General features: G+C 57.7%; 1 protein-coding gene across 2 annotated transcripts; it reads right to left on the bottom strand.

Annotated features, from left to right (window-relative positions):
• Positions 1-2,660: 2,660 nt before the first annotated feature.
• GBGT1 (globoside alpha-1,3-N-acetylgalactosaminyltransferase 1 (FORS blood group)) lies at positions 2,661-12,182 on the bottom strand. Of its 2 annotated transcripts, XM_027616967.2 has the most exons (7): positions 12,039-12,182; positions 11,150-11,339; positions 10,510-10,575; positions 6,297-6,347; positions 6,180-6,215; positions 5,322-5,456; positions 2,661-4,096 (listed from the first exon to the last, which is right to left on the bottom strand). In XM_027616967.2, the coding sequence occupies exons 3-7, from the start codon at positions 10,572-10,574 to the stop codon at positions 3,463-3,465; spliced, it is 921 nt and encodes a 306-aa protein (XP_027472768.2). In that variant the 5' UTR covers position 10,575; positions 11,150-11,339; positions 12,039-12,182; the 3' UTR covers positions 2,661-3,462. The 2 variants fall into 2 exon arrangements, with proteins under 2 accessions (XP_027472768.2, XP_035579724.1); XM_035723831.1 differs by lacking the exon at positions 12,039-12,182 and having other exon boundaries at positions 3,415-4,077; positions 11,150-11,215.
• Between the last annotated feature and the right edge of the window lie 176 nt (positions 12,183-12,358).

Here is a 12,358-nt window from a genome sequence, read left to right as displayed (position 1 = left end):
GGACTCGTGTCCACGGTTGCGGGCACGCGGGTCTGTGGGGGCCCGACAGCGCGTGCACAGGAGCCGCGCCTCGCCGCGGCGCACCGAGGGCCCAGCGCGCCGCGGGTCCCACGCGTCTCCTGCCCCGCTGCCTGCTCTCTGCCTCGCGCGCCCGCTGGGACCTCGTACCGCCCCAAACTCAAGCGGGCGAGAGGGCCATCGGGCGCTGGGCCGGGTTGGCGTTGGAGACCTGGAGACACGGGAGTCGCGGGTGATACAGCGCTGTCCTGTCCTGGTCCCCACATGTAACCTGCAGGGGCCGGGGGGGTGGGGTGGGGCGCGGCTGGGCCAGGGGACCTGGAGGCGGCCGTGGACACCGAGTACAGGCAAGGAGGTCAGTCTGCCCCTTACTCCTCCTCTACACCTCTTCTAGTCCTCCTGGCAGGGGCCCGGACATGAGGTCCAGCCTGTCCCTGGCTGCAGCCCTGGTTGGAGTCAGAGGGGTGGGAAGGAGCCCAGGAAGGAGGGAGCCCCCCACCAGGGTGCCCGAGCATTGGGTGTAGTGTTGCACAGAACCCTCCTGGGTGCTCAGTGATTTCACCCCTTTTTATACACAAGAAGTGATCTCAAAGATCAAGGTTACTCAGCTCTGAGTGGCCAAGTCCAGCTGTGAACATGAACGGGGGACTCGGGGTCATTTCTCTTCACCCTCACTGAGCCCCGCACTGACCATCACAGGCCTTATCCTGGGTTGGGACTCCCCCAGCCAGGCAGCCCCCTGTGCCCCCAGCTCAACCTGCTGAAGTCAGGGCCACAGACCCCATTTCCACTGAGGCTCTTAGCAGCCACCACACGGGCTTGCCTGTCACAGGGCTGTGACATGGCCCTGCTGTGGGTTTTGAACCCAGCTCACTCTGACCCAAAGCCTAAGCTTACCAGAGGAGCCCAAGGAAGTAGTCTCTGAACCCAGGCTTGGAGGGGAGGCCGTCCCGGATGGGGGGCCATGTGAAGGGCAGTGGCTGCAGGGGACTCTGAGGGGCAAAGGCCTGATGGGCTCCCTGGGGGAGGAAGGCCCTAGGGAGGCTGGAGACACTGGGGAGCATGTCTAGACCAGATCATGCAGGACTCTCTGGATGTTGGGCAGTGAGTCGGGGACACTGTGGGCTGGGGGGCCTGGGGGACACAATTGGGGCAGTCTTACCAGAGCCACAGCATCCTAGATTTAGAAGGAGCTTGGTGGGCATGTTATTGCCCCCGCTCAAGCATGGAACCCCAAAACCAACTAGGAATGAGCAGGCTGTCTGTTTACTCCTGTGTAATGGGGGCTATGGAGGTCATCTACTTCCTTCTGGGGTGGGGCAGGCTGCTTGGAGGTTCCAGACCTAGCCACGTCCCAGAGTAGCTGCCCAAGAGGAGTTCCAGCCATAATCTTGTTTGATCCTCACCCCAGGGCCTCGGATGAACTGTCCAACATCCCACAGGTGCTAGGACAGACTCTTAACCCCATGTTCTCTCAGCTGTCACCCCTCATGTAGTTGTTCAACATTTACAGAGGGCCTCCTGGGTTTCAGGTACAGGGGGACAGAGGGGTACAGGGTACACCTCCCCCGGGAGGCCTTCTCTGGTCTCCACACCAGGGGGCCTCTCCCTGCCCCAAGGTAGAAGCTCCTTGAAGGCAAGTTCTGCTTCTTCAACACAACTGGCATCACAGGGCAGATCCTGATGCTCTGGGAAGGTGCTCCCCACTGGGACATACAGGCTGTGGGCCCACCCTTGCCCCTCTGCCCGGAAGCACCCCAGCACCTTTCCCTGACCCGTCCTCCCCAGCCCAAACCCTCTCCTCTGCTCACTCCCTCTGCTCAGACTTTGGCAGTCTGTCCTTGCTCGCTGGCCAGACCACAGGCTACAGGAGGAGTGGGCTTTGGGCTGACCCCCAGCTTTGCCAGGGTGGCCTAGTGGGTAGGTGCCTATTCCTCCCAATGTGGCCAGAGAGTACCCCTCTGCGCCCTCCGTGGCAAAGGAGCTGGTGCCCTCAGACGACTAAACACTGGGCCACCAAACCCTGAATGCACCCCATCTCTGTCCTGCCAGGCAGACACAACCACGGGATGTCGGGGGGGGGGTGCTCTGAAGTCCCTCTGGGGCCACCGCACTGATGCTGCCCTCCAGGCCCTCTAATCCTGGGCCTGCGCCACAGGCTCGGTGCCGCAACGCCCACCAGTGGCCTCATAGGGCCGAGGCTGACCCTGGTTTCAGGAGCACCAGCAGACACCTGTGTTACAGGCTCAGGGCCCGAGAGGCCACCCAGTGGCCAGCTGATGGGCTCTGCTCCCCTTGATTGTTGAGAGTATGGCACGCCTGACAGCACGTGCTCACTTCGCCCCGCTCCCAGGAGGCTGGGAACCAAATCCTGTTTGTTGCGGCGGTCAGCTTTAGTCCAGATTTTCTGGACAACCGGACCCTCCCTCCTCCACCCGCACAAGCTGACTGTATTTGAAATCCAGGCTGCCTGGATCTCCAGTGGCTGGCCGGACAGACCCTCAGATGTGCAGGTGAAAACACCCTGGTTAGGGCTTAGCACATGCCAGCTATTTTTTTTTTTTAAAGATTTATTTATTTTAGAGCGTGCATGTGTGTGCGCGCATGCGCATGATTGGGGGGAGGGGCAGAGGGAGAGAGAATCTTGAGCAGACTCCCTGCTGAGCGTGGAGCCCAAGGGCAGGGGCTCTATCTCAGGACCCTGAGATCATGACCTGAGCCAAAACCAAGAGTCGGCCGCTCAACCGACTGAGCCACACAGACGCCCCCCACGCCACCTTTGTTAAAAGCTGCCCAAGCCCTCTTACAAAAGGAGGTGGCTGGTGGCAGGGACTGTGGCCCACCGTGGGGTACAGGCTAGGCTTGACACGAGAGAGAGCCAGGCCTGTTCCACTGCCAAGGTTCCCTCCAGGGCTGAGCGGGGGGTTGGCTCTGTATGGCAGGGGGACATCAGAGTACCCAGGACCCCCGGCAGCCAGAGAAGAGGGGTCTGGGCTGCCTTTCACACCAGGGGCTTCGAAGTACAACTTTAGGGGCAACAGGCAACAGAAGGGGGGGCAGAGGTGGGGTCTCAGGTGTGGAGGAGGGCTGACTCCAGAGCCTGCCCCGAAGGCACGTCTGCTGGGTAGAGCCTGCCAGGCCGTCTGCTTCGCCTCTGCCTCCCCTCTTCCTGGCCGACTGTTCTAGGGCTGTGTGATCTTTGTGTTCTCCTCATGTGGGTACAGCACTTTACAGTTTACAAAGGGTTTTCAGTCTCCATTTTCCGGTTGAATTCTGCTAACAGACTAAGGCAGGGCCGGACTGGTCTCACCCGAGGCCCGAGAAGGGAGGCACTGGGGCGAGCTGGCTGCAGGGCTGGGGGTCCCCATCCACCTCAGCCCTGGCTCTGCCGTCAGCTCCTCAGCCACCCGGTGGCCTTGTCCAGCGTCGAAAAGCGGATCAGCTTCAGGCTGGGTGGCTGGGGCTTCCTGTCATCCCAGAGGTACTCAGGGGACAGCACTTTGGAGGGCTTGTGCAAGAGGGAAGCGACGGTTTCAGGTGGCTCTCCTCCTGCCAGGCTGCCATGATGCCATTGGCCTTGTCCGCCAGGATGGCCATGTGGCAGCCCCTGGTAAACTCGTACACCCTGGCCACTCGCCCCCCAAAGACAGCCCCACCATAATAGAAGTCCCCCTCGCCGTCTGCCACGAAGGCGGTGGAAACATGCCTGCGCTCATAGGGGAACTGCTGGCGGGGTACAGCGTAGTAGCCTGGGTGAATGGCAGCCACCAGGTCCCCCAAGGTCTCAGGGCCCCACGGGTTCCGGAACACCATGTCCACATTGAGACAGAAGAGGTAATCCACCTCCCGGTGCGCAGTCTTGGCAATGTGCTGGCTGATGGTCTCCATCCGGCACATGGAAATCTCCTCCCAGCAGGAGTGCTTCTGGATGGGGATGGTGCTGAGGCTGCGGCCGGGGCCCAGCGGGACCCGAGGAACGGCCGCAGGGTCATTAGTGAAGACATAGTACCGCACCCGATAACCCTGCATGAAGAACTGCTCGGCCGACTCCAGGAAGTGCTTGATGAACTGGGTGTACCTGGCGGGGAGGCGGGTGGGGGAATGACCTCATCGACCTTGCTGGCCCCACCCCCCACTGCCCGTGTCCCCACTATGGGCTGGCCCCTTGCAGGGCCTGGGGCCTGGGCTCGGCCAGGCTGGGGTCCACCTCCCAGCTCCTCACTTTGAGATGCCACTCAGGTCTGAAACCTTGGGGTCCTCCTCTGTCAGACCCCCACAATCACAGTACCAGCTTCTTCCTTCGTAGGAAGGATGCTTAACAGGGATTCTTAAATTCGCACATGGAGCTAACTTTTAGTGAGCACTTAACTAGGTGCCAGGCACTGTTTTAAGGGATTCTTAGCTCCTTCCAGCCTCATGAACTCCCTAAAGGCAGGCACCACATCCCCATTTTAAAGTTTATTGGTTTTTTTTTTTAGTAAACTCTACACCCAACATGGGGCTCAAACCCATGACTCCGAGATCAAGTCGCACACTTCACTGACTGAGCCAGCCACGCGCCCTCCCCATAACCCCCATTTTAGAGGCAAAGACACTGAGGCTCAGAGAGAGGAAAGTGACCACATGGCAGGCTAAGTGGCTGCATCAAGGTGAGGTGAGTGGTGCTGGGGGCTTGGGGCCCAGCTGGAGGAAACTGCAGGCCACACCCCACCCCCAGGTCAAAGCCGATGGAACCTGACCCAGGCGGGCCACCCATCATCTGGCTAGCACTTGCAGTATTGGGGTTCCACCGTGGTTTCTCCCTCGGGAGTCCCAGAAAGAGACACAGGGGGAGGCTGCCAGGCCTTTTCAAGGCAAGGCCAGGTGGGGTGAGGGAGAGGAGAGGGAAAACAGGAGATATCCAGAGAGTAGGCAGGCCCAGAGTGGGGGAGAGGGGAGAGGGTCCTGAGGGCGGGGGCTTGACCTACCTGTGGCCTGACCATGGACCCCCAGTTATGTGAGGTGGTCTTGAGTGTTTCCAGTCCTTCATGCCTGCCTGCACTGTTCCAGGGGAACAGAGAGGGGTGAGGAGGCCAAGGGGGTGTCCTCACAAAGGCTCCTGCCGCTCCCCTTCCAGGGCCAGATCCCCTCCTCCAGGAAGCCCTCCCGTCATCACCCTCTACTCCCTACCTTCCCACACGCACAGCGGCCTGGTTCAGGGCTTTCCTGGCAACCAGGCAGGGTCCCATGTCCAGGTCTTGTCCCTTCCCAGACTGTAAGCTCCCATGGCTCAGTGACATCCCCCGACCCAGCCCACTACTCACTTCCCCACGGCAAACACCGTGACTCCGATGGTCAGGTTCAGTGGCTGGTAGATGTGTTGCAGAAGCTCAGGGTCAAAGGTTCCCTCGGAGACGATGGGCGCCAACCAGGGTGTAAGCGTCAGCAGCTCAGTAGGCCTAGCGGCAGGGCAGGCCGTGGGGGGTGAGGCCTTTCCCTTGGGAAAGCCGCAGTCTCATCCTGGCCCTGCCTCCCATGCTGTGTGACCTGGGGCAGCTTCATCCCTGTCTCTGGGCCTCAGTAGCCTCCTATGGGAAGTGGGGATAATAATAGCTCCTCCCCGGCATGGTCGAGAGGACCAGGAGTGAATGCACATCCAGTGTGTAAGGGAGCCTAGCACTTCAGGTGCCTGCTAAGTGCCTAATACATGAGGGGTCGCAATATCAGCAGGAACCCCGGATTGAGCACCTACTATGCAGCTGTGCTCCCCCCCGCTTTAAGTAGGCTCCATGCCCAGCATAGAGCCCAATGTGGGGCTTGAACTCAAGACTCTGAGATCAAGAGTCGGACTCTCAACTGAACTGAGCCACTCAGGCACCTGGAGCTGTGCCTTTTGCAAACACCGTCTCATCTAGTCCTCCATCCAACCTGCTATGAAGTGGATATTCTATCCACCCGTACAGAAATAGTTCAGAGCAGTTCGGTAACCTGCCCCAAGTCACACAGCTAGTGACAGAACGGGACTGGAACCCAGGTCCCAGACTAGCTGGACCCCAAGGCCACCTGACATCCCCACCACCCCAGCTTATAAATAGGAGCTCTGCACCTGCCCTCCCCACTCCACGCCCCCCCTCCTCCCGCCAATCTCTCCATTCTGCACCCAGACCCTGCCCAACACCTACCTCTGCTCCAGCAGCTTGGGCTGAGGGTACAGTGACCTGTAACCAAGAAGGGCAGTGGTGAGGGGAGGCAGCCCCCAGCCCCCGGGGCCACAAAGGGGGAGATGGCAGTCTGCTTACCAGGTCACTGGCTGGAACGGCTTCTCCCCTTTATACTGCAGTTTCATGTTGCTGGTGGCAGAGGCGAGAGAGAGAGGTGTTAGTGCCAGGGCAGGGGACAGAGCTACTCAGAGCAGGAAGGACAGAGTGGAGAAGAAGCACACACCCCCATGGGGCAGGCACCATGCCAGAGGTTCCAGGCAGACTCCCTGGAACCTTCCCCACTGCTCTGCCCACCCTGCAGGGGCTGGGCTCCTGCAGAAGCAGTCTGTCCGGGGTCACTGAGTGGCGGGGTGGCAATCGGTACCCAGTGTCACCTGTCTCCCAAAGCTGATGCTCTTTCAAGCATGTCACTCTGTAGGGGCCTGGCAATGGGTAGAAGTTTGAGAAGCTGCAAAGACCCGGTGATCCCAGTTCTGCTGCCTTCTCGCCTGGGGACCTGAGCTGAGTCACCTGAGCCCACGGTGATGGTCACTTGCGGGACCCAGTTACACAAACAGCAATCAAGGTGTTGCTTCGATGGTATTTGGTGGATGTAATTAACACCTACACCAGCTGCCCTTAGGTAGAGATGATCCTGCCGGGCCTGGGTGGGCTTGATAGAATCTGGTGGAAAGGCTTGAAGAGCAGAACTGAGGTTTCTGTGAAGACATTCTGCCAGTGTCAGCGCCGGCCTGAGCTCCAGCCTGCCCTTCCTGGGGCCTGCTCCCCGGATTCCAGACTGGCTCAGCTCCATCAATCTACCTTTCTCCCTCCCTCCTCTGTTCTGTGTCTATCATGGAATCCTGACTCATGCCCCCACACTTCCTCATCTGTAAAATGGGGAACCATCCCTCACCCTCAGAGCTGCCCTGAGAATCAAGGTATGCGTCCATGTCCAGCACAGAGCAAACGCTCATTAAGACCATCTTGTCCCTTTCTTGGCAGGCAGCCTGTGTGGCCAGCCTCTACTAGCTTCAGCCGAGGGCAGCTTGGGTGAAGCAAGATGGAGGGCCCTGCAGGTTTGCGTAGAGCCTCTGGCTCGGCCACCTGCGGGCTGGAAGGACCTGGGGCCAGACGTTTGACTCCTCAGGCTTGAAAGTCCTCCCAATGACGTCCTTCCCCAGACGGTGGAAGCGAGGCCCAGAGAAGGCAGAGGCGGCCCGAGGTCACCCGGAGCGTGCAGCAGCTGCAGAAGAGGCCTGAGGCCGGCTGTCAGGCCAGACCACCTAAGCACACCGCACTTGCCATTCACTAAGGAATTTTCAATATGGCATCTTTGATGGGATAGCTTAAGCCTCCTTAAGTTTTCCTACCAATTTTTAGTCTATGCTTCTCTCTCTCTCTCTCTTTTGGTGGTAAAATGTACAAAACAAAGCTTTACTATTTTAACCATTTTTCAAAAAAGATATATTTATTTTAGAGGAAGAGAAAGAGAGGGTGGGGGTAGAGGGAGAGAGAGGGAGAATCTCAAGCAGATTCCCTGCTGAATGTGGGGCCTGACATGGGGCTTGATCTCATGACCCTTGAGATCATGACCTGAGCTGAAACCAAGAGTCAGACGATCAACCAGGCACCCCTATTTTAACCATTTTTAAGTGCACAGTTCAGGGCCTGAAGCACGTTCACACTGTTGTGCAGGCCGTCCCCACATCCCTCTCCAGAACCTTCTCATCTTCCCAAACTGAAACTCCGTCCCCATGAAATGCTGACCCCCCCGCCCCGCCCGGCCCCTGGTAACCATTATTCTACTTCTGTTTCAATGAATTTGGTTATTCTAGAGAGCTCATGTAAGTGGAATCCTGTAATATGTGTTATCTTTCTGTGATTAGTTTAAACTCTTGAATCAACAATTTTTAAAAGTCAGTCTGTCACACTGATTGTCTGCCCTAGTTTCCACCCAAACAAGCACTCAGGTCCCACTCGGAAAGTGAGGGCACTCTGCAAAGGCAGGAAGTGAGGAAGAGGGCCCACAACCCTGGCAGCTGGCTCCTCCCCAAGCCCAGCCACGCTCCAGCCTTATTAAAGCACTCGTTCAGTCATAAGAACGCCGAACCACAGATGAGCCAGAGCCAAAAGAAACCAAAAACCCCGAAACAAAACAAAACTTCACATTTTCACACCCGTAGGTAGGAAAACTAAAAGTGAAGAAATCCAGATGAAAAGACAGGAAGATGTGACCATTTAACACACACACAAAAATTTTCCAACTTCAATCTATTTAAAAAAAGAGCTAAGTGGAACTGGAAAGAAAAAAAAATGTAGCAAATACTTTGGGCCCAAAGTGGTGCCAGAGCCCCCACAAACAGGCCAGGGAGAGAAGGCAATGTGGCAGGTGCATCAGGGAAGAGGAAATTCAGTTCATGGGAAGGGGGTGGGAGAAAGGAGAGCCTCGGTAGAAATCAAGGAAATGAAATCAAAACTCAGGAGATAGCATCCCCTGCCGCTCAAATCAGCAAGGTGGTTTGGTTGTTGCTTTTCACAACACCCAGTGCTTCCTCTAGTCCTGGCCAGGGAGTGGAGTCCGTGTGAACGAGAGAATGGGAGCCTGGCCCAGGGAGGGAACTAACAAATGAAAGGATTTTTAATATGGAAAAAAAGCTTTATATCTAGAGCTGCTCATTACAAACTCATTTAGAATCCTGGGCAATTGGAGGGGCCACCTGGTGGCTCAGTCGGTGAAGCACTCTGCCTTCTGCCTTGGGTCATGATCTCAGGGTCCTGGGATCGAGCCCCATGTTGGGCTCCCTGCTCAGTGGGGCGCCTACTTCTCCCTCTGCTCCTTCCCTCGCTCACGCTTGCTCTCTCTCAAATAAATAAATAAAAATCTTTATTTTATTTATTTGTTTATTTTAAGATTTATTTATTTATTTGAGAGAGAGAGAGAGCACATGAGAGGAGGGAGGGTCAGAGGGCGAAGCAGATTCCCTGCTGAGCAGGGAGCCTGATGCAGGACTGGATCCCGGGACTCCAGGATCATGACCTGAGCCGAAGGCAGTCGCTTAACCAACTGAGCCACCCAGGCGCCCTAAATAAAATCTTTAAAAAAAAAAAAGAATCCTGGGGAATTGAAAACAACCGAATCCGCCCCCCCCCGCCGCCCCCGTCCTTTGTGGGAAAGGGGGAGGAGTTCAAGAATTATGACCCAGTTCCTGGGGGCAATTAAAGGGTGGTGACCACGAAGAGCATGAACACACGCTGAAGAACACAGCCAGTTCTGGGATCACAGGATAAAATTGCAAAAAACATTATGATCACAACTATTTTCTTTTTTTTTTTTAATATTTATTTATTTATTTGACAGAGAGAGAGCACAAGTAGGCAGAGTGGCAGGCAGAGGGAGAGGGAGAAGCAGGCTCTCCGCCGAGCAGGGAGCCAGAGGTGGGGCTCGATCTCAGGACCCCAGGATCATGACCTGAGCCGAAGGCCGCCGCTTAACCGACTGAGCCACCCAGGCGCCCCGATCACAACTATTTTCAATAGCAAGCAGCCTTTCTGCTTTTAGAACCAAGTAAGATGCACAGTCGGTTCAACTAGAAAGGGCAGCAACCAACAAGTTGACCATGAACTTTGGAAGCAAAGTATAACTCAAACCAGTAGGACGCAAGAGGGTATTTTTCCTTGTCTTTTCTGCTTTCCAGCTTCCTAACTGACTATATTCTATGTTTATAACAGTGAAACATGCCTTGTGGTTAATTAGCAGTCTATGAACCAGATTTTAAACTTGCCTCTAGCTATCACGAGGATACCTCCCCCCACTTAAGACTGTCCCAGCCCATTTTTTCACTCTTAACTGTCAAGAAGTCAGGTTCGTTATGGGGGGGAAGTCTGATCCCATGTTAATTTGTTCCTTGAATCCACACGGAACACAAAATTTAGCAAAAAGTCAAGTCCAACTATTTCCTGAGCACCTGCTGTGTGGTGTGTGCTACAGATGACTCTTTACAGGTGTCATCACACTCCATGCTCCAGGTGGCCCAGGAGGGGACTTCCATCATCCCATTTTACAGATGAAAAAGTGAGGCTCAGAGCCCTGCGGCATGCTCAAGGTCAAAGCACAGAGGGGGCGCTGCAGGGACGCCAGAGGACTGACATGGACATTTTACTCCACAGCCCATAAATTACCCGACACTTACCAAACTGATCAGAATCATGAGCTTAGGACCTAATAACCTGCAAAGTGACCCTAAAACTCACCCAGTGTCCCCACTCCAGGCAGCCCACAGGGCCCAAATTCTCCCCGCCCCATACTTACAAGATCTCTGGGCAGGGGAGGTAATACGGGACATAGGAGAAGGGCAGCCAGTTCTCCACATACATCCTGGGAAGGAAAAACACCTGTTGACTGTCATGAAGCTGAAAACCCACCTATGCACGTTGATGGGAGTGAAGGCCCCCAGCGGGGTGCATCTGGGGATCCCCTACCACTCCTTGGGTCTGGCTGACCTCAGAGGTCCAATCCTCCTGGTCTTCTGCAATGTGGCCATTATTCACCCATGCGGTTCTTCATTCCTGGGGCAGGAGTGTTTTTGATACCAGGCCCTACGCATGGGGGAGTGGTGGTGAGGGGTGGTGGTGGTGGTGGGAGGACTTCACAGAAAGAACAGATGGGGTGAATTGTGTTTGAACAGGAGTTCTTCATTAACATGGCTAGAAGAGCAGTCCAGGCAGAGGAAAGAGCAAGAGAAAGGCCCGGAGGCCATTACTAATCAAAATCCAGAAACCAAAACTAGTTTGGTCTTACTGGGGTGGGGGGGTGGGGGTTGACGGACCGGCGTGCCAAGAGAGGTGGGTGGGACCTAGGGATCCATAAAGGGATCAAGGTTTGGGGGGTTGAGATGCCAAGAAAGGGAGAAGTCTGGGGTGAAGGGAGGGCTCCATGGGGATATGCTCACCACAGAAAAAAGAGGGCAATGCCCAACAGCAGGCAGAATCCTAGGCCCAGGGCCAGTCTGCGGCAGCCGCATTGCTGGGTGAAGCCTTTGAACCCGGGTACTTGGAGAGACTGAGCGGGCTTGGTGAGTCAGTCCACCTCTCCCAGGCCTGTCAAGCTCTGAGCCTGTGTCTCCGGGATCCGAGGAACACCTGCAAAGGAATGTTCCCGATATCCAGGGGATACTGGCCCCATCCTTGCTGCCCTGCCTTCCCCTGGTGGCCCCAGCTATGACAGCTCGGGTAGGTGGACAGGGGGACAGTGGCTCAGTGCTCAGCCGAATCCTGCAGCTGTGACTCGGGAGAGGCGGACCGCCCCCCCCCCCCCCCCCCCCCCCCCCCCGCTGCCTGGCTGTCTTCCTCCAACCCCCGCCCTCCGCGGGGAGCACAGGGCGTCCTGCCCAGGACTCGGGAGCAGCGCAGGGCGGGGCGCTTGGGCGGGGCTTGGAGAAAGATTCCCAGGGGTAACAGCGGGGACACCGGAAATCGAGCCCAGGGCCGCCCAGCGGGGACACGCCCGGCTTGGGCGGGGGCTTGCGCAGAGAGGGGCCGCCTGACGCCCTTGCGGTGGGGTAGGGGTTGGGGGTAGGGATGGCAGCCGTGTCTTCCTCCTGGAGGCCGAGCCTGGGCTCTCCAGGGGACGGCGGGAACGCGGCTTCAGCCCTCCCTGGCTCCGGTCACCTTGATCAAGTCACTCCTCCTCCCCCTCCACCCCAGCCTCCGTGTCCGCCCCCGCCAAAGCAGTCTGCACCCGGTGGCCCTGTGCCCAGACACGCACCCCACTTCCGCCCGCCACTGCCCCGCGACGCAGGACGTGGGTAGCGCGACTGTCCCCGCGGGCTGTAGACTCACCCCTTGCGACCGGACAGGGTTAGGGCGGACGGAGGGGCACAGCCCGGGGCCGGAAACCAGGGACTCAGCTCTCCAGGGCCCCGGCGATACCCGTTGGCCACGCCTGCAGGCCGCGCCGGGGGCCGACCCTGTGGCAGGGCCGGCGGGCCGGGCAAAAAGGAGCCGCACGCCCCGCCCACCCGCCAGCGCGCTCCCTCCCCCGCCCCTCCCAACCCGCCAGCGCGCTCCCTCCCCCGCCCCCCCCACCCGCGGGTCCCAGCCCCTGCCCACCTGCCGCTCACGCCCCGCCCGCGGGCCAAAGCACCAGGCCCCGGGGTCCT

The sequence above is a fragment of the Zalophus californianus genome, chromosome 13, assembly GCF_009762305.2.
Source record: "Zalophus californianus isolate mZalCal1 chromosome 13, mZalCal1.pri.v2, whole genome shotgun sequence".
Taxonomy (NCBI): domain Eukaryota; kingdom Metazoa; phylum Chordata; class Mammalia; order Carnivora; family Otariidae; genus Zalophus; species Zalophus californianus.
The sequence above is the reverse complement of the archived record's forward strand: the minus strand, read 5'-3'. Positions and strand labels throughout refer to the sequence as shown.